At 37.2% G+C, this 22247-nt stretch overlaps 1 protein-coding gene and 2 pseudogenes across 7 annotated transcripts in view; 1 reads left to right on the top strand and 2 right to left on the bottom strand.

Moving 5' to 3' along the window:
• Positions 1-22247, top strand: part of FCHO2 (FCH and mu domain containing endocytic adaptor 2) — a 206126-nt gene that overhangs the window by 147131 nt on the left and 36748 nt on the right. For 4 of the 7 annotated variants that reach the window (XM_077139481.1, XM_077139482.1, XM_077139483.1 and 1 more), the window contains 7 exons: positions 1982-2093; positions 5477-5632; positions 6195-6327; positions 8387-8586; positions 9281-9345; positions 11197-11361; positions 11680-14134. In XM_077139481.1, the coding sequence (XP_076995596.1) occupies positions 1982-2093; positions 5477-5632; positions 6195-6327; positions 8387-8586; positions 9281-9345; positions 11197-11361; positions 11680-11702 (854 nt within the window). In that variant the 3' untranslated portion in view covers positions 11703-14134. Of the gene's footprint in view, positions 1-1981; positions 2094-5476; positions 5633-6194; positions 6328-8386; positions 8587-9280; positions 9346-11196; positions 11362-11679; positions 14135-20673; positions 20758-22247 lie in introns of those variants that run through there. The other 3 variants (XM_077139484.1, XM_077139485.1, XM_077139486.1) reach the window with 3 other exon arrangements.
• LOC143665717 (ribulose-phosphate 3-epimerase pseudogene) lies at positions 1046-1537 on the bottom strand (annotated as a pseudogene).
• On the bottom strand, positions 17745-19863 carry LOC143665790 (ATP-binding cassette sub-family F member 2 pseudogene; annotated as a pseudogene).

Below are 22247 nucleotides of genomic sequence, written 5' to 3'. Positions count from 1 at the left end.
GTTTCTTCATTTTTTAAAGGGAAACAAAAAAATACCTGTTCTACCACTCTTAGGAGTGATTTGTAGCTTTAATGAGATTATAGCAATATACTTAATAACCTACAAAACACAGCTACAGCTTATTGGGCATCTAAGTTCTACAAATATTACTGGAAAATTTAAATATAAGTCATTACTTCTTAATCCTTAACACAGCTGTGCAAAGGTTTTAATTAAGTTCATTTCACAAATGAGTTAATAGAAGCTCAAGTTACCAGGAAAGGGCCAGAGTCAGGATTCAACTCCATATTTTCCAAACACAGGTAACACAAAAGCACTATCTAATGTCCTTAAGAATGGTATATGGGATTAAGAAAAGGGGAAAAAAAAATCACTGCTCTTTTAGCACCCAGAGTAAAAAAAAAAACCCCGGACTTTTTAAAAATTGTTTTTTCATACTTTAAATAAAATTGTTTTGATGCATCAAGTATAAGGGGAAATGTGAAAAATAGATATTTCAGATGTAAGAATAAAGTATCCCATCTCAGCTGGATCCAGGCTTAGATTTTTCATAAGTTCCATCCTAGTCATATTATTAAGCATAAACACAAATCACAAATGACATGAAACAGTAAAAATATTAAGACTTCCTTTGCTTCTGGAAAACAGCTGAGAAATAACAGAAAATTATTTAAGAAATGGAGAAAAATCCTCTTTTTTTATAGTAGCTAATACTCCTCCCTTAGGCATCAGGCACATTTTTGTTTAAAACAAGAATACAGCTATACATTTACTCTTTATAACAATCAAGCCTCCCAATAAAAATATTTACCACACCAATCTTTAAATTCCTTCACTAAAAATGTAATTATAGTTTACACCTCATTTCTAACTCTTAGAGCATTCTGTGCTATAGTCTTTAGTGGAATGAATAATTGCTCAGAAAAGTAGCCCAGCTTTAATTGCAGTATGATTTAGTAGGCAGCCTTCCTGTTTCCAGTAAAAAGCAGATTTCATGAGTAGAAACATTGGGCTCTTTGAGGCTTCATCAGTCAAGAGAACTTTTTCAGCAAACATTTCTCAACAGGTTGATCACAGATCTGGGGGCCGCGTTCCTCATAATGGCACAGCCAGAGGCAGTCATGTTAGCTCCTGCCTCTGCACAGTTAGGAACAGTGTCAGGACGTACTCTACCATTGACCTCTGTGTCGACTGGGTTCTCAACCAGTGAACTTAATGGCATTGTGTTGTACATGGATGTCTGCCCTGTAAACCCAGGTTCCGCTGTCATAACCAAGGCCATATCTGTCTGATTGGCCCATGGTAGCATAGTCAACTGCATTCCTGGTTTGAAGGCCTGGCTAACCTTCATCCATTCTTCTGAGTGTCTTTGATCAGAGCTCCTGGGTAGTCTCAAGATGAAAGGTCTGTTGTTGACTCCTGCCACAGCCATTGATTTTACCCACTGTTCTAGCCTGGACACCATCGTGTGCATATCAGAGAAAGGATTCTAGTCTAGCTGCTTTCAGAGGCTTTCCACCACAGGGTGGCCAAAGGTGATGTTGGGAACAAAATGCTCATCTGTTACATCCATGTGCGGATATTCAGCTCCAGAGTCTAGTCCCTAGGTTGGCCAGGTTGCTGTTGAGGATAGATGGACCAACATTGCGGCTGGATGCTGTGGTGCTGGTTCACCTGAAGCCAATTTTTGGTAATTTTAGCACTTCAAGTCAAAATCTTTTTTCTTCTGGTATTCCTTAACCCTTCTGTGTCATTTCATTTAAAATAGAAGTAAACATGACATGTATTCCTCGTTTTTTGTCTTTGGTATTCCGTTTGTTCTAGGGTCTATTTCTTAACCTCCAGATTTATGCTTTAAGCATCATTGAAACAAATATTAGGGTCATTTGTGATAACCTAACATTGTGACTCTACATGCTGTAGATTTTAATAATATATGTCTTTCTGAAGGATTTATCAAACAAAAACTATGTGTTTTTAGGTGTTTCACGGGGTCCCAGCCCTGTCAGCCTTGGAAATCAGGACACCTTACCTGTGGCAGTCGCCCTTACAGAATCTGTTAATGCCTACTTTAAAGGAGCAGATCCCACCAAGTTAGTTTTTAAAATATACACATGCATGTGTGTGGGAGGGATGTTTGGAGGGGGTATTGATGGTAATTTAAGAGTTACATTTTGATTCTGCATAGCTTGGAGCTGTCTATTACTTGTTTACCTGCCCTTTGCCCTCTGAAATAGTCATTCGGTGGGTTGTCTTTGAAATTTAAAAAGATATCCTGAAATCAGCAGTAATAATGCCTTTTTCCCCAGTTTATCTACATTCTTGTCTAGACTTTATAACCAATATGACTTATCTATTGTTTGGCATTTTTTGTAGAGAGAGATGGTGTCAGCTGGCCTAGATGGAGATGGAACTTTGAATCTTGGCCTAATATATATTATTAGTGAAAGTTCGATGTTTCAAGAGAGACTTAGAATGTATGTTTAATATATCAGACTCTTGCAGAAACCAGTTTAGTCTCTTTCTTTAAAGAGAATTATATTTGGGCAAATGATCACCCCTACCTTCCTTGCATAACGTTATTCATTCAACATTCATTCAGCAAATATTGAAGTGCTTGCTGTGTGCCAGAGACTCTGTTATAGGAACTGGACATACTTTAGTGAATAAAACAAAGTTCTTTCTTGAGCTGTCATTGTGGTGAAGAATAACTAATAATCAAAGAAATATAGCTATGTGTACATATACTAATATCTGCTATGAAGAAAAAGTAAAACAGAATATATATTTTACCACAGTAAATTTTTTTAAAGATGAGGATAAGGGAATAGAGGATAACATAGAGTACTGGGATACCTAAGGGAAGAACAGTCCTGAAAGAAGGAACCAGCAAATGTAAGGGTCTAAGGTAAAAACCATGCTTGGCATATTCAAGGAACAGCAAGGGAGACCCATGTTATCGGATAGGAATAAACAAGGGGCAAAGTAGTAGAAGATGAATCTAGAATGGTACAGTGTAAGGTTGGCACTGTAGGATGTGATAAGGAGTTCGGAATTTATTCCTAAGTGAAGTAGAAAGTGATTGGAGGCTTGTGAGCAGATGAATGATTAGCTTACTTGAGTATTTGAAGGAACACACCAGCTGCTATGCAGAAAATAAACTGGAGGAGGGTAGATACAAAGAAAGTTAGAAGTTTAACTATAGAAGTCCAGGCAAGAGACAGTGGTGGCTTGGATAAAGGTATTTGCAGAGGAGGAGGTTCATAATTGTGAGATTCCGAATATATTGAGATAGTAGAATGCTAAGTTTAAAGTACATATGAAGACGTCAAGTTGATAGTTCAGTACGTGATTCTGTGGTTCAGGGGATAGGTCTAGGCTAGAGATAAAAAATTTGGTAGTCAGTAGTTTTTATATAATAGTTACAGCTTGAGCCTTAGGGAGTAGTTAGAGAAGAGTTCAGGAAATAAGGTCTCAGCTCCTCTAGCATTTGAAAAAGAGAAAGAATGATCCAGTAAAGGAGTTTGAGACAACAAACAGCAAGGCATTTGAGGAGAAAACTAACAGAAACTAAGTGAATAAAACATTTCAAGAAAGACATTGTGAAGCTATATCCAGTGCTACTGACAAGTCAAGGAAAACTGTCTGTTGACAATGTGGAGGTCCTTGGTGACCTTCACAAGTGGCAGGTTCACTGGAGTGGTGGAGATGAAAGCCTGAGAGGAGAAAGTTCAAGAGCAGATGAAAATGTAGACAACTGTATTTGGAGAGAGAAATCTAGACAGCTCAAGATTTTTTTTTCCAAGTGGGAGCAGAGAAATAAAGCAGTAAAAGGGGTGCGATGATAGAATCAGAGGAATGTTTTATTAAAGTTTTGGGTTTTTTTTTTAAGATGGTAATATATTTCAGCATTGTCTATATGCTGATGGTATCGATTCAATATTTAGGGAAAATTTTAATGCTGCAGAAAAGGGAGGAGGCAGTTGCATAAGTGAATTCCTTCAGTGTGTAAGAGGAAATGTAATCCAGTGGAGAAGCGGTGGGATTGGCCTTGCGTATGTAGACTAATCATCTATTGAAACAGGAGGAAAGACAGAGGCCATGGATACACAGGTAGGTAGATGAGAAGTTTAGTAATGAGAGCATGAGGAAGTTCTGTTCTGATTTTATTTCGTCAGTGAGATTAATGGGAAAGTTATCAGCTGAGAGTAAAAAGAGGAAATACTGTAGGGTAGAGGAGAACGGAGAAGATATGAAAAGAGCAGAAGAGTGAGTAGACCAGGATTGCCAGGTAACACTAAGGAGACCCAGTTAAGGGTTTTGGATGCACACATGCATGCATGCACACACACAGACTGGTTAGCATGGTTATATGTTTTTCTCTAGTTATATTCAGCTGCATAGATGTGGCTGGGGAACTGGATTTAGCCAGTATTTTGTTTTTCTAAGTGACAAGTCAAGTGAAAGAAGGGCCGAGGAAGGTGTAAGCAAAGATGTATAATGATAGATCAGAAAATCTGAGGATAGGAGGAAATGAGGCTGTGAAGGGGTAAGTGAAGGTTAGTGAAAAATGAGGATGTAAAAGGGGTGAGTGAAGATTAGTGAAAAAGGTAGGAACAATGTGGAGGCTGAGATGGAGATAGAAGATGGTAGGGGTTGAATAGTGCATCGAATGAGTAGAAAAATGGGAAGTGGCATTTAGATTTGTTGGAGTCTGAAATTGAGATTATGGAGGGGGTGCCGCATGACCAAGGTAGACTGAAAGATAATATTATTGGAGGTTAGGGGGTGAAGAACTAGGTGACCAAGGTATTGAAAAGATTATCTATCTAGATACTGAAATCACTAAAAATTATGATACTAGTAGTGTTGCAGAGGTACACTGAGTCAGGAGCTGAAAATTTTGGAAAATACTGCAGTAGCAAGTAGTATAGTCTAATGGCATGAGTTTGTAAAGAAGTTGGTAGTTTTTAGGAAGGAAGAAGTGATGAAAGATTGGAAGAGGCAGTGAGGAGCAAGAATCCTTGCTCTTCACCGTCAGGCCTAGTGCTGTATGAGACTTGGGAGGAAAGACAGCTGCCGCTAGGGATAGCGTGGTTCCAGGGTAACAGTGCCTTCAAGGAGCACCAAGGGTGCTTACCACATGGAAGTGAAGTAACACAGTCATTGCCGTGCATTTATAGTTGGAGGTTAATTTCAGGAGAAGATAAAGCTGGATGAATATGCCATTTCATGTAGAATCTTTTATTTTGGCAGGGGGTGGGGTGGTGGTGCATGGTCTGGGAATCGACTTTGGGTCTCCCACGTGGAAGGCAGGCATTCTAGCCACTAAACTACCTGTGCATCCTAGAATCATTTTTATAATTGAATTGAAGAAATAATTCATGAAGTACACACTCACTCCTTTTTAAAACAAGTATTATTTAAATGGAGACTAAATTGTCATATTTAAAGACTTCAAAATCCCCAATTTTAGGTGTATTGTGAAAATCACTGGTGACATGACAATATCATTTCCAAGTGGAATAATTAAAGTCTTCACTAGCAATCCATCTCCATCTGTGCTATGCTTCAGAGTGAAAAATATCAGCAGACTAGAGCAAATTCTTCCAAACGCACAACTTCTGTTCAGGTTTGTATACTTTTAACAAGGTTTGTAGACTGTTTGAGAAATATGTTCCTTCTTTGAAAAAGTAATATTTAAAGACAAATACCAAAATTACTTATTATCATTAAACAGCCTTTCTGCTGTCCTTTGTTTTGTTTTGATTTTAGAAGTGGTGGTGGCTGTTAAATCTTTCTTCATGTCTTAATTTTCTCATCTTTCAGTCAAGCTTCTGCTGTGTTCCATTTTTTATGGGTCTCCCTGCATATATGTATTTCTATATGCATGCGCACACACAGAGGCAGATACGTGATATGTGTATCATAGGGAATTTTGTTCACATCATTTTTTGTTGTTTTCTTTTTTGCGGGCATGGCCCGGGAATAGAACCTGGGTCTCCTCCATGAAAGGCAAGAATTCCACTACTGAACTACCCATGTCCCCTTGTGTCCGTTCTGTATCCTGTAGCCTTGTTTTTCCATCATACGACCTTAGGTTCATGTCTACTAGTTTTTCCAGGTCACCAAGTTAATATATCAGGAACAAAGGTTAAAGACAAATAAAATTAAAATATTTCTTCTACCTATAGTGATCCATCACAATGTGATTCCAACACAAAAGATTTTTGGATGAACATGCAAGCTGTTACAGTCTACCTCAAGAAGCTATCAGAGCAAAATCCAGCTGCTTCCTATTATAATGTAGATGTATTAAAATACCAGGTGAGTGTCATGTCATTGTAAAAATACTAAATTAAAATTTTAATAAATAGAATCTAGCAGATCATTAAACAAATAATATGTCATCACCAAATGAGTCATTCTAGTAATGTAAAGATATTTCAAAATTAGAAAATATGTTAATAAACCGATGGATATTTCCACCAGTTTGATAAAATTCAGCATCTGTTCCTGATTAAAATACTGAGTAAATATTAATACACAGATGCTTCCTTAACCTGAAACTATATATTTATTCCAAGCTAAAGGCAAAGATACCCATATTCCTGTAAGTATGTAAGATTTTTCTGAATGTATTAGCCAGTGCAATTAGACACAAAACTAAAATAAACAGTAATAAATGTTATTTTTAAAGGAGGAACCAAAGTTGTTATTTACAGATGATTTTATATTCCTTGGAAATGCACGAGAATCACCTGAAAAGCTATTTGACGTAGAATTTAGTAAGGTGATCACTTTTTAATATTAAGGTTAATAGCTTTCAGAACAGTCGGTTAGAGGGGGCCACGGTGGCTCAGCAGGCAGAGTTCTCGCCTGCCAAGCCGTAGACCCAGGTTTGATTCCTGGTGCCTGCCCATGCCACACACACACACACACAAAAACCCAATCCTTAGAAAAACTAATGGAGAAAAATATTCACAGTAAGAAAAAACAATTTGGAGTAGACATAAAATCTCTACTGACTTGTATATAGTTAGAAAGGTATCCTTTGTTCATTGAAAGAAAGACTTAGTGTTGTAGAAAGGTTAGTTGTTTCTAAATAAGCCTATAAATTTCATGTAATACTGATCACAAATCCAGTAGAGCTGTATGTGTGGCGTGTTTGTGTTTGGAGACTTGACAGTCATTTTCAAGTTCTCTGAGAGAACAAAACTTAGAAGAAAGAATCAAGAAATGTCTTAAAGAGTAATGAGTAATGCTTCAGCTCTAATTGGAAAACTTATATGACTGTAGTATTTAAAGTAGTTTAGAACTGAACAGAGATAGATAGCCAGATGAGTGGAACAGATTAGAGTATTCAGAACAAGATGTAAGGGTAAATGGAGGATGGTTTATATGACAAAGTGGCATTTCAAGGCAATGTGAATTTTTCAATAAATGGTGTTGGGGCTGCAGGTTAAACATTAGGGGAAAAAATAAGCTGAGTCTCTAACTCATACTTTAAAAAAATAACACATTTTATTATTAATGGTTTAGGTTTTTAGATAGTTTTTTCACAAAGTGTGTAACAAAAATCATCCCAGTTACAAAAAAAAAAGTCTTTAAATTGACAAATAAGACATTTAAAAATACTATCTTTTGATCACGAAGTGGCATTTTATATATATACACACACACATGCATATACTTTTAATTTATTGGAGAAGTTGGATGTTTACAGAACAATCATGCATAAAATACAGGTTTCCCATGTACCACCCCACCGCCAACATCTTGCATTGGTGTAGAACATTTGTTACAATTGATGATAACAGATTTTTATGTTTGTACTGTTAATTGAAGTCTTTGGTCTTACTTAGGGTTCACTGTTTGTATAGTGTAGTTCCATGGATTTTTTTTTTTTTTAATTATTCTGTTACCATATATGCATTCTAACGTTTCCCTTTATAAGATTTTTTTTTTTGGCATGTGCGGATTCTGGGGATTGAACCCGGGTCTCCCGCATTGTAGGGGAAAATTCTGCCACTGAGCCACCCTTACACCATCCCCCAACATTTCCCTTTTAGTCACATTCAGATACATATTTCAGTGTGGTTAATGCATTTACAATGCTGTGCTACCCCAAACACCATCCATTGCAAGACATTTCCTCATTCCGAATAGGAATGCTGTACATTTGAAGTCTTAACTTCCCACACTTTGAGAGTGATCCTTAATCTTTGATATGAGTCTGGTTTACCCTACCTTCCAATAGACAGCTCCCTCATTAAGTATTTTTGATTCTGTTAACTCTCATGTTCAGGTATACATGTCATTAATATGACTTGTTTACCTTTCAATCCAAAGACAGTGGTTCATTTGTTTGTTTCTTTTCTTAAAGGTATCATCAAATGGTATTCAGTCAACTCCTCTGAATCTTGCAACATACTGGAAATGTAGTGCTGGCACCACAGATGTCAGAGTGGATTACAAGTACAACCCAGAAGCTATGGCGGCACCAAGTGTGCTTTCCAATATACAGGTGGTGGTACCAGTGGATGGAGGGGTCACAAACATGCAGTCCCTTCCCCCTGCAATATGGTAAATTAAAAATAGATTTCTGAATTCCTGCTTAATTTCTGATTTAAGTTTAAAGAGTTGTAGTTTCTTTTCCCTTAGAAACCATGCTATAAAAGACGCTGTTCATTTTACTATTCAAGCCACAGTAGCCTCAATCTAAAATAATAAAAAAACCAGCTTTTCTGTCACTACCCAGACTTGAATGGTTCCATACTAACTTGACCCTCAGGTAAATTGCTTAACCTCGCTAAACTTTTCTTTTTCTGCATTTTAAAAATAAGGATAATAATGCTTATTTTACAGGGTTACATATAGCATCTAGCATATGAGTAAGTGTTCAATAGCTATTAGTTACTCATCCCTTAACCACCTCTCTTGTCTCTTCTTGTAATACTAGTATATACTCTAATCTCTTTACATTTGCTTCACCATTTATTAATAACTGTTCTCCTTGAGTAATGAAGGATACCTGTCTCTGACCAGTAGAAATGAGAATAATTACATAATTTAGTAAACTTCCATTAGTTAAGAAACGTACAACCTTATTTAAAGTAAATTAGTGCATTGGTTGTTCTAGTACAATCTTATTTAAAGTAAATTAGTGCATTAGTTCTAGTGAAAATATTTTAAGTGCATTCATTTATTGAATATCCATCTGTGTGTAAGGTAGTATATGTGGCATTTAATCTAAAAAGATGTTTTTTTTTTCCTACAGGAATGCAGAACAAATGAAAGCCTTATGGAAATTGTCTGGTATTTCAGAAAAATCGGAAAATGGAGGCAAGTGTGTGCATGCTTTTTTGTCTATAATGCGATGTCACTGAAATTGAATTTTTAAGCCACATTTGTTGAAAACTTCCTTCTGGGATTTCATGCCTTCAGTTCTAGTATTGGCCACTAGATGGAAGTAAATACTTAAGAGTGGACTAGATGAGATTCAGAACTTATTTTTTTCCTCTAGATTGAATATACTTTCCCTGTAAGAAAAATAATTTGTTTTGTTGTAACTTTGTAAATACTGTGTACATGCTTTTTATGTTTGCATGCTAACATTAAGTGGAAATAGCCTAATAAGTAAATTAAAAAAATAGAGCCTTCTATCTCAGCTTGGTAACCTAATAACTAACTGAAACTGATTTAACATATTTTATTTTATTCTCTTGAATGGGGTCCTCCTGGCTTATCAGAAGTCGTGTAAAGACTTCCAGGCCTTTAAAAGCTCCCTTACCTACTCCTTTCTAAAAGAACATTTCCTTGTCATTTTACCCTATTAGAACTAACCATCAGCAGCCTTCAATTCTGTGATGATTATTATAAGGAGAAGCAAGTTAACTTTAAGCCTCTTCCTGCTAAATCTGCATCTTTCTGCATTCACAATGAAAAGGAAAAGTCTCTGCTAGCTGATCACTTTTAGTATTTCTCCTAGTAACTCAGTTTATAATTAGGATATAATTCCCAGGACAATGGAATCTTTAATGCTAAATATTCTTGTTTTCTCTTAATGAAAGAAGAATTCCATTGCCCTCCTTTTTTTTTTGTATGCTGTATGGTGGGGTCACATTTCATTAATTTTCCATGTGAGTGTCCTGTTATTGCAGCACCATTTGTTGAATTTTTGTTTGTTTTTCTTGTTCATTTGGTTTTTGGAAAGTGCGTGGACTGGGAATTGAACCCAGGTCTCCCGAATGACAGGCAAGAATTCTACCACTGAACTATCTTTGCACCTCCCCCCTCCACACAACCTTCCTTTGCCAAATTATTTCTGTTGACTAGGTTTTTCAAATTTTGCTCAACTTTTTCTTTTTGAACACTTTAAACATAATGTGATCCATCATACCCTGTTCTTCAGGTATTTGGGTATATATGTGTAGTTCCCTAAATGCCCCATGCTCTTTCAGGTCTCTGATATATATCTCTCATATATTTACCTCTGCTTAAAATATATACTGTCATCACCACCACCATCCATAATTTCAGGCAAGGATATATGCTTAAGTACCTATTGCTCCTGAGAGCTTCTGTACATAAAACATTTATCAAATTCATTTTTAATCATTAGTTTATTATTTCGGCCATACCTTTAGACTGAGGTATGTTGAATAAGTGGTTATATTGAAAAGAAAGTACCTCAGAAATGCGTATTGGGTATGATGTGAGACCAGTAAAATTTTAAAAAGGAAGTGAATAAAAAAATTAATGTTAATATAGCTCTTCTCTATCCTAACTCCCTTCCCTTCTTTACCTCTCTCCTGCCTCTATGATGTGGGTATTCGGCAGTCATTTCCTTTTGATTTTATCCTCCCCACATCCCTACTAGGGCTTTACTCTGAGCTCTTCAATGTCTTACTTCTTTTTTGGTTCACTTAAATTGCTTTTGGCTTAAGAATCTCAGCAGTAAACAACTTTGAAGATTTGTGTTAAATAGAGAAGCATGTGTTAAGATTATTTACTTAATGAAAGTGCAAATTTAAGGAATAAAATCTATTGTGGAAACAGGACAGTGATTCGTTTATTGTACACATCTTGTGATTTGGCAAGGACTAATGTAGTTTAGTTTCCTTGCTCGTTTGATTTTATTTGGTGTGAAATGCGTTTTACCCTTGTATAAGTTTTTTATTCTTTTCTTTGTAGGTTCTGGGTCCCTCAGAGCAAAATTTGATCTTTCAGAAGGACCCAGTAAACCTACAACACTTGCAGTGCAATTCCTTAGTGAGGGAAGTACCCTCTCAGGAGTAGATATCGAACTTGTAGGCACTGGCTATAGGCTTTCCTTGGTAAAGAAGCGATTTGCCACTGGTAAGTTGGGAGATTTCAAGTTGTTTAATGTATATGGGAAGCATTTGTTTTCTGTTACTAAATGACTGTCAGGCTGTTTATGATCTAAAGACACAGAAGTTTTCTCTATGACCTTTGGTACAGAATGCCAGCTAGAAACACACCTGGGAGAGCACATACCAGTTGGTCAGTATAGCTGGTGAAAACCTGTGATTTAATTCTAATGTGTTATGAATAGCAGATGGGAACTGGAGCTTTGTATCTGTAACACAATAAAAACTGTCCTCCTTTGAGTTCATTTGGAATTGTACTTAGAAAGTTCTGCTTGGTGTTTTACAGGACGCTATCTGGCGGATTGCTGATGGACCTGGGAAAAGGCTGGCTTGAGGGAGTAGTAGAAACATGCCATTCTGCATTCTTTGTTCTTTCCAAACACTATTCCAGCTTATATTATGTCTTTCAAACTTAGACATATTTGAGAGAATGACTACAAGCATTAAATTGCACTTTTAAAGTGAGTCATTGAAAGAAATAGTACTGAAATGATTTTCAACACTGTAAATGATCAACTGCAATATTCAGGAAGCACATTTATTCAGGTTTGCAGTAAAATGAAGTTTTTATAGGCTGAAATTTGAAATTATCTTCGTTGTCTATATTGAAAAAAAGGGGTTATGGTATAAACATCAGCCCTAAAATTTCAGGAGAGCAAGCACAAAGTAATTTAGCTTTCCGTAAATTTTTAGAGTCAGAAAGAGCTTTGAAATTTCCTGTGTTTGATATAGAATGGAAACAAACAACGTGAACTGTAATTTTGAGATAATGTTAACTGAGAATACTCAATCAAATTGAGTTATGTGCCATAAAATAATCAGACCAGAGTCTTTGTTGTATGCAAAAATTGATAATTTGATTCTAATATAAACAATAAAGTGTAGATGGTGTTTTTTATGATTTTTAAAAATCTTCAAGTGCAATGTGTTTTGAAATAAGCTTGCAAAGGAGAGCTGAGAAATTTACTTCTACAGTTAGTTAGCTTTATAGCTGTGATTTTTTTGATGAATTAATGCTGTAGATTAATTTATTTTTATATGGATTATATAATGTGTGCCTTTTAAACCAATAACAAAAACCAGAAATGTGCCTATCCAGTTTGCATTCATTAATGTGCCTCACTTTTTTTTTTTTTCTCACAGTCTAGATCTTCTGTTTAGAATCTTATGGTGGTCAAGCATTTTTACAAGATACTTGCAGCATTAGTATATACCTTTGGCTGCATTTGGCAAGGGAATTTAAAGTGATTAGAGGATAATATCTACTTAAGAATCCTGGCTCACTTTTTTAGTGATACACTGTAGCCACTAAAAAGATAAATATACCTAATGGCATATGTTTACAGGAAAAAATTTAATTTCCATATTCTACCTTAACCTCATCAAAAGTATATGAATTTAAAAACTGGTAAATTCTGAAAAACTACAAATTGATAAATTTGAAATTATTTAACTCTCAATTTAGCATTTTCCTTCACTGTTTATCATTGAAAATCTACACATTTACTCACAGTTGTGTTGTGAGCATGATTTTTTTAGTATTTTGTGAGGAATTAGAAAAGATTAGTTTTGGCAAAAGGGAGACGTGCTATTGTTTGTTTTTATTTTGACGATTGGAAAAATTATCAGTTTGTACATTTTTATTGTTATTTAATTGCTACCTGCTCAAGATAGGGAAATTATTTGATGTAATGGATTGGGTTAAGCATTTCTTAAAATAACTACTAATGTTAAATAGCAAAAAAATCTAACTTTATAGCAAATCCTGATTAATTACAGAAATGACACATTTTGGACAAGGCTTCATAATTTACAAATGGGAATTTTATTTATAATGATAAATACCAATGTCCTTCGTTTAGCATAGTGAAAGTAATAAATTGTATTATATATAATAATTTATATAAAGCCACTAATTGTTCTGTTAAGCTTTACAGAAAATAAAATCCCTATTACTAGACATTTATGTAAAGTCTTGCTACATTAAATACAGCAGAAATATATAACATAGTATATGCTTTTTTATATATTCAGTGTTAGCCCAGTTCTCAATTTAGATTTGACTAAAGCAATACCTAAAACATTTTACTAAAAATGGTAACCTTTATGAAATAGTGAACAAAACTAGAATTTTAACTCTTACATTGTGCTCTTTTAAATGCCAATTACAGTCCCTTACTAGATCTTAAGTGTAATCTGCTTTGCAGTCAAACTGTTTTTATTGGGCAGTTAATGTTTATTATTGGAATCCAGACACTCCTATACTAAATGTGTTTTTCTTTTAATCAAGTATTAACTAAAAATGCACAAATTAGTGAAATGGTTAAACTTCCTTAATTGCCACAGTCTTCAAACCAAGTGTTAGTAGATAAATTTGTATTGAGTGCAGGTTACGCCTTTGAAGCCATATGAGTTTATTTTGTTTGTTTGTTTGTTTTTCCATTTAAACATGTCCACTAATGGTGTAAAAAAAATCAGTAGATTTTCAGTAGGAAATGTATTTAGCAAGCTGGTTCTTGCTTATGTACAGTGACAAACTTTGTAGCTGTCTCTTTAACCAAGAATTTGTAAACACAGAACTCTAACAAATGTGAGTTTTAAAGGATTGTTATTTACTTTGGGTTGTAATTAGAACAATGCAAATTTATCTTACAAAGTTTTGTAAATATTTTTGATTTTTTCATAAAATGTAAATTTTACGTATAAGTTGTGTCCTTAATAAACATGTAATATATAATTTACCCACTGCTTTATGTGTCTTTGTACTCCCTTTGAAAGTAATAGCTATGGCATAGCTATGTCATAGACAGGGCAAGACAACCAAGGAACGAATTTAAGCAGGCATACAAATTAATTTGTGTTATTTCGTTTTAATTGGTCATATAGGAGAAATATAGAAGTTCCTCCAAAAGAAATTCTTTGTGGGTGTTTCTAAATATATTTAAAATGTTGTTAAGCTTTAGTGAAAACTTTCCTCTGACCGGATAGTCACAAATTTTAAAATCATCTGGTTCTAAAGAAATAATCAGGAACAAATCCCACCCCACCCCACCCTCACGCCAGGCAATGAAAAAGGAAAAAGAAAGAAGACTTCCTCCTAAATATTGATGTTTTTACCAACTCTGTTATAAGAAGGAGCAGTTTAGTTAATTCAATTAGGGCTTGGGAACGTGTGGAAAGAGTGTGTAGCACTCTTACCACTAATATCATACGCCCATCATTTTTCTTCATTATTCACTCTTTTTCTTCTTCCCCACCTCCCACCTCTGCCAGGGTGAATGAGGCTATCGCTGTAATTAACAACCCCAAGACCTCAGGGTCTTACACCATAAAATACTATATTGCTCACATCACAGTTGTTTTAGTTTGTTAAAGATGCTGAAATGCAATATACCAGAAATGGTAGAGCTTTTAAAAAGAAAGTTGCAAGTTTCTGGTTCTAAGGCCATAACAATGACCAAACTAAGGCATCCATGGAAAGATACCTTGGCTCAGAGGCTAATGGGTCTGGAATACTTCTGTCAGCTGGGAAGTCATGTGGCTGGCATCTGTTGGGTCTTTGACGTCTTGTTTTAAACAACTTTCCCAGGGTATTTTCTTCATCTCTAAACGGCTGGGTCTCCTGTTGGCTCTGCATGTTTTTCCAAAATGGTTCCTCTTAAAGGACTCCAGTAAGCAACCCCACTTTGAATGGGTGGGTCACATCTCCATGGATAGAACCTAATCAAAAGATGCCACCCAGCAATGCTGAATCACGGTTAAGAACATGGCTTTTCTGGAGTACTCAACAGTTTCAAACTGGCACAACACTTCTGTGCAGGTTTGAGGAGAGCTCTACTCCATATAATAACTCAAATTCCAGGTTCCTTCTATGTTGTGATTCTGCTCAGAATCTTCTCCATTTGACCAATAAATCTAGAAAGAGAACCAAAATTACATGGGAGTTTTTTATGGGCCAATCAGAATTGGCATCACTTCTGGCCACTCTCCATTAGCAAGAGTTTGATTTTGTGGCTCTGAGGGAAAGGCAGAGATAGATTTTGTTTGTGTGTACAGGAAGAAACTGTGTTGTTTTTGTTTATGTTTTTTAGCATTTTCTATTGTGGAATATATATGTACAATAAAGCAGTAAATTTCAAAGTACATTTTAACAAATGGATATAGATTTCAAAGTTGGATATGGGTCACAGTTCCGCAGTTTCAAGTTTGTCCTAGCTGCTCTAAGATACTAGACACTAAGAGAAATATTAACATGATTCAGTAGTCATATGCATTTGTTAAATCCTAACTTCTCTGTTATAACTCTTCCTTCTTCTTTGATCCTTCTCCTAATCTTTAGGTATATTTGGGTTATACCCATTCTAACATTTTTCATGTTGAAAAGGAGTGTTGACAGTATGGGACAGGAGGATGAAACTGGCTAATGTTCTTTGAAATACCGGACTTCTGGGTTTGGAGAAAAGTCTGGCCTAGGAACCACCTGAAGGCTTTAAGTTTCTGAAAAGTAAACTTAGTTTGAAACTTTTGAGGGATCTTAGATTGATCCCTGGGTCTTCTTTAGGATTAACAGGAATGATGTTGGTTGGGGTTTGGGACACCATGGCAGATAGATGTAAGCTGAAGCTTATGAAAGAGTAGCCTCCAGAATAGCCTCTCAACTCTAATAATTAATGAAATATTAACAAAATGAATATCTCTTAGCCACAGATACATTTACATTTCTTTTCCCTGTTTTGATTAGGAAGCATTTTCCTTCCCACAGTGCCAGGGCTAGGCTCATCCCTGGGAGTCATGTCTCATGTTGCCAGGGAGATTCATACACTTGGACATCATGTCCCACATAGTGGGTAATGATTTCTCTTGCAAAGTTGGGCTTAGAGAGAGATAGGCTGCATCTGAGCAGTAAAAGAGGTTCTTTGGAAATAACTCTTAGGCATAATTATAGATAGAGTTAGCTTCTCTGCTACAGAAATGTCTCATAACAGCAAGCATCAAGATCAAGTACTGTAACTTGGGGGTCTCTAGTGTTTGCAAGAGTATCTAGGTTTCCCAGGTGGGAAAGTTTAATAGTTCCTATTTTTTAATCCAGTCACTGAAAGGACTTTGCCAATATTTTTTGATTATCTGCCAAACTTACTTTGGGATGTGTCTGGGTATTACATTAAGCTATACAGAATTAAAAGCCTTCGTTCTCATTCTGGGCCCCATGTGTTTAAGTTCTTTAATGAACTAGCAAGACACGTTAAGTTAGATAGTGTGCTACTAAAAATTTAGGTTTTGGACAAAATAAAGCTCTTTTCTTTGGTCTAATACCATAGATGAAGTTATAAAATACACTATCATCCTTTACCTGGAAGTAGGTTTTTGATAAACAGAATAGCTTCTGCCACACAACGCACCCCTTCTCCATTTTACTTTCCCTGTTCCTGTTTTCCCAAATGTATATACTTAATATACATATCCGGAACCTTTGAGATGGTCTGTGGCTATCTGTACTAGAGGTTTGTTCCCTGATCTCTTATTGTTTGGAGATACTTTAACCCCATTTAAATATGCCTGATTATTTCCATACTTTTTCTCTAATGATGGTGATATCTCAGAAACCATTGCTTACATTTAGCACACTAAGTTTTATCTGTTAGTAATGTCTTGATTACAAGTAACAAAGTACGACTAAGGATGGTTTAAACACGGTAGAATTTTTTTTCACATCACAGACTGCAGGTTATCTGTCACAGGCATCGCTCAGAACAAGCGATCTTCTTGGCCTTGCCTTATGGTGGCAGTACGGCTGCCACAGCTCTCGACAGTGTGTCTACATCTAATAATAAATTAGATGCTTTGTAGATGTCACGCAGGTCTAGAAGTTACACTGTTAAATAATTATTTAAAAACCGACCAGGCCTAACACCCTGGTCCAGAGCTCCAAACCAGAAGCAGATAGGAATGGGGATTGGTGGGGCTGGGGATATTCCTCCAACATCACCAAAACCCAGAGAACAAGGATCCTAAGCTCTTTCACAGGCCAGATCCAGGACTTGGGCCTTTGGGCTATTCCTCAGGTGCCTCTGGCTGCATCACTATCCAGGTAAGGTAATCAGCAAGGTACTGAGTCCAGACATGGACAAAAATAACTGGAAGGAGGATAGGAAATGGACAGGTACTGTCCAGCTGTAGATAAGATAACATAGTGCAGCTAAGGCAGGTTGAGGGGAGCAGGAAGAGGCTATGGGGGGGGCAATATTGCAGCAATGCAGGAGTGTAGCCCCAGGGTCCTGTCCTGGGTGGCTGCTCAGGGTAGCAGCTGTCAGTCCCCAGATGGAGCTCCTGACCCAAGCCTGGGCAGAGGGCTCACACATTGTGGGTCCTCTTGGTGTGCTGGGGCTCATCCACCAGCTTGGACTTGAGGTGCTCCTTGTAGGCCAGGATGTCTCCAGGCCACTTGGTGATTGTCTGCTTCTCACAGACCCAAATTTTCTTGTGTGACCTGTTGAATGAGCCTGAAATCATGGCTGACTAGCATCATGCCACCCTCAAACTCATTGATGGCATCTGCTAGTGTGTCGGTGGTCTCAATATCTAGGTGATTGGTATGCTCATCCAGGAAGAGCATGTGGGGGGTTTTGCCAGGCCAGCCAGGCCAGACACACTCTACACTTCTGCCCATCTGAAAGGTTCCGGATTGGGTTCACCTGCTGTTTTCCAGTGAGACCGTATCGCCCAATGACCTTCCTCATTTCTTCTTTCTCCTTGATCTCAGGGTAGCCCTTCATCATGTACTCCAAAGGCGAGAGATCTAAGTCCAGCTGCTCTTGTAAATGCTGATGGTAACGCCCTATCTTGACATGAGAGTGTTTTCGTATCATTCCATCTGTGGGTAGCTGCTCTCCAGTTAGCAGCTTCAAAAGAGTTGATTTTCCTGCTCCATTGGGGCTTACAAGAGCCACTTGTGTATCAAGGTCAATACCAAATTCTAGATTGTTGTAGATGCAAGGTCCATCTTTTGTATACCTGAAGCTCACGTTTTGCACCATAATGACAGGTGGAGGGATCTTGCCACATGGTGGGAAATAAAATGACAGTGTCTTGTCGCTCACGACCCTGTCAGTCAGTCCTGATGCCATCATTTTCTGTAGCGTTTTTTCCTTGCTCTGGGCCTGCCGGGCCAGCTTGGCGCTGCCATGACCAAACCTAGCAATGTAGTTCTTCATGTGAGCTCTCTGATCTTGCTCCCAGTGAAACCTCTTCATCTGGTTCTCCTCCAGCTCCAGTCGTGGCTTCACGTACTGATCATAATTACCCGTATAGTACTTCAGATTCTTGTTGTGTGTGTGAATGATGTTGGTACAGACACCATTCGGAAAATCTTGGGAATGGGAGACGAGGACCAAGATGCGCTTAATAGTCGAGTTCTTCCAGCCGAACACAGGCATCTGGGCCCAAGTGCTTGGTGGACTCATCCAGCAGCAGCATGAGAGGTCGAATAAAGAAGGCTCTGGCAAGAGCAACCCTCGTCCTCCAGCCCCCACTGAAGTCTTTTAGCTTCTTGTGCTGCATGGTAGGTGTGAAACCCAGTCCATGCAAGCTCCGTGAGGTCCTCATTTCTGCCTTGTCAGCATCCAGCTCTTGCAGGCGCTCATATAGGTCCATTCGTTTCTCGCATTCCGCATCCTCGTGAGCCCGCCGCTCAGCCTCCTTCTCCAGCATGGCCCTCTCTGCATCAGCTTCCATCACACACTGTAAGGGTGTCTTGTCCCGAGTCAGGTGGTAGATGTCCGTGTGCTCGGGGATGGGCACTTCACGTTTCCCAACGGCAGAAAGCAGCATAGACTTTCCAATTCCACTGAAGCCAGTAAGACCATAGCGACGGCCCGAGTTCAATCCCAGTTTGGTGTCACTGAGCAGCTCTTGACCATGAAAGGTGAATGAAAGGTTGATAATGTGGACGTCAGTACCGTTGGGGTGAGAGGCGAGGACACTGGGAACAGCTCAAGCAGCAGCTTTCTTCATCTCATGTGCCCCTTGTCAGCACATCCACTTCTGTTGTCTCTGCCATTGGCCGCCTCGTTTTTCTCCTCTGCCGCCTGGCTCTGTGACAGCATCTCCATTTTCTTCACGCCTCTTTCTGGGACGCTGTTGCGCTTTGGCAGCTTCCTTCTTTCTGGCTGCCGCCTTCTTGCCAGGTTGGGGTGAGCCACTGTTCCTTCAGGGGACCTCAACTTACTGGGCCTCGCCCCAGCTTTTTTCCTTAACAGGGTGAATGAACAGTGAGGAGGGTGAACTTGAAAATACGTGTTCTCATTTTTCACTTTTAGAAGGAATAGATTGATATAGCTTCCCCAGAGAGAAATTTTAATCCAAAGCTTTAAAAAAAAAACCCTTAAGTAATTTTCAAACAAGTAATTCATTACTTTTGAGAATTTGTGTTAGGAAATGATGAAACAAGTAAATAAGATATTAATTACTGCATTGCTTATAATATTGAAAAAAAACAAGAGGGTTGTTAAATGAGTTGATAATTCCCATATGATAGAATACTATATAACTATAAAATAATCATTAATCTCTATAATCACTGACATGGAAATATTTGTTAAATGGCAAAAGGTATGTAATTTTTGTTTTTAAAATGCATACATACCAGACAAAATTTTAAAATCTGTTATATAACTACCTGTTAAAATGTATTTGAAGGGTGGGCCACGGTGGCTCAGCAGGCAAAAATGCTCGCTTGCCATGCCAGAGGACCCGGGTTCGATTTCCGGTGCCTGCCCATGTTAAAAAAAAATGAAAAAAATGTGTTTGGAAGTTTATTGCTTTTTTGTGTATATGTTATATTTCACAATTTTAAAAAGTACATGAATATAGAGTAATTATCTTTGCAAAATATGTACAAAGCTGTTATATAAAAGCTTTTACATCTTGGTGGTAGGATTGTTACTATCTGCAGAATTATAGTGTGGTCTAAATTACATTTTATTTTTTACAATAAGTGGATGTTACATTTATAATAAAAATTATTTCCATTTTGAAAAATGGTTTTAGAAATAGAGTACAAGTTGAACTTTATGTTGATGTAAATAATATACAACGATCTCCTCACAGACAACCTTCCTATTTTGATAATTGCCTAGCCTGCCACTTGGTCTTACCTGTATAACCAGGTTTCTTGTTTACTCACTTATTTGTTTTGTTATTAATGTACGGCAGCAGATTCTTGCTCTATTTTATTTTATCTCAAAGCTAAGTGTCCTGATTTCTTTTGCCTAAATAAATATAGATCAACTCTTCTTTCTGGGAGTACATTTTGCCCAAGTTAATTGCTTAAGAAAACTGTGATCCAGAGAAGGGACAGAGGAAATGTGTAAGTATAAGTGGTCTGGATAACGTTGAGCTTTTGACAAAAGTAGGAACTTTTTTAAATTCAGAAACTTGATGTTATCATCTTAGTTAATAGTGGCTGATTGATACCAAGGGAGTGATAATATTTATTTCCAAGGAAGTGATAAGAAGAGTAATGTACCTGCAACAAAGATTAGGTTATTTGGTTTTTCCAACTTTTGTTAATGAAATATTGCCATTAGGTAGAAAAATTGAATAACTTGTAACCTTCTCGGAAATTGTGAAAGGCACACTTTGAAACCATTTTTATATTAATTTGTATGGTTCACTTAAGCATATGTCAGAATGTCACTGTGACCAGAGTACCTAAGTCATGGTTGCTGCTTGAGTTACAGTGGCCTTTAAAGAGGCTTCCTGGTGATTTGACTGTATACTTCAAAATCCTATCATTGCATAACTGAAACTGCTTGTTTTACTTCCTTGTGATCTCATTTGGTGACACCCACAGTTATTTAGTGGTCCTGGGATCTTTGGCCCCCAGTCACAGATGTTTTATTAGGCAAAATCCCGCAGTGTGCCAGCTCATTAGGACAGAAGTCGGTGAGCAAGTAAGCATACCCATTTCACATCTGCAAGGTAATCAACAATTGCCTCTTTCTATCCCAGGTTTTCAGAAATTAGGGGTGTTAGAAGTTGCTGCTGGCATTGATCAAACATGGAAGAGCAACTTCTTTTCTTTAGGAGAACAGTACAAACAGGATTTGTAGGTGTGAATAATTTCTTTTTCTCCTGAAAGAAAACAAGTCATGAAATATTGAAACATACAGGATTACCAGTAACTTGAAAAATACAAGTTTGGTTTGCAGGGAAACCATGAGAAAGGGACGTAAGACATACCTTCCTGAAATCTTTGGACAACAAGTATTATTTGGAAATTTTTTAATATGAGTATTTTAAAATTAATTGACCAGAGCTAACACTGTAGTCCATCAGACATTCCAAAGCATATGTATTTTATATGGCTTCAATAAATTTTCCAGATAATATCAACTTTGCTGTAGAGTCCTGGAAATATCAACTTCTGTTTGCTTTTTTCATTTGAATTACCACGAAACTTCTGTATCATCTAGAATTGCTTAGATCAGTCAAAGAAAAACACCTAGATTTCTGTGTTATCAGTATCTCTGAAGTAAGCTTCCCAAAAGAAACCCTGGAGAATATCCATTTCCTAATGACATGTTAAATTGCCAGCAACCAGTGGGTGGGACTAATAAACTTAAGCACCACAGTATTGTGGATGCCTCGCGGTGGTCTCCCATAGAAATTTCTAACTGAGAAATACTTATGTCAAATCGTTATGCAAGCACACTCTGCCTTCACAGCTGTGTAGGCTTTTCATAATCCTCTGTTAATCTATAACTTTAAACTCACCACTAGTTTTTATTTTTTCAGTTGCAAAAAATCCCACTTCTTTGTCCAAGAGCTCAGGTGATAGGAACATTCTCTACTGTT

Source organism: Tamandua tetradactyla, chromosome 21, assembly GCF_023851605.1.
Source record: "Tamandua tetradactyla isolate mTamTet1 chromosome 21, mTamTet1.pri, whole genome shotgun sequence".
In the NCBI taxonomy this organism is placed as follows: domain Eukaryota; kingdom Metazoa; phylum Chordata; class Mammalia; order Pilosa; family Myrmecophagidae; genus Tamandua; species Tamandua tetradactyla.
This window is presented reverse-complemented; position numbering and strand designations above follow the sequence as displayed.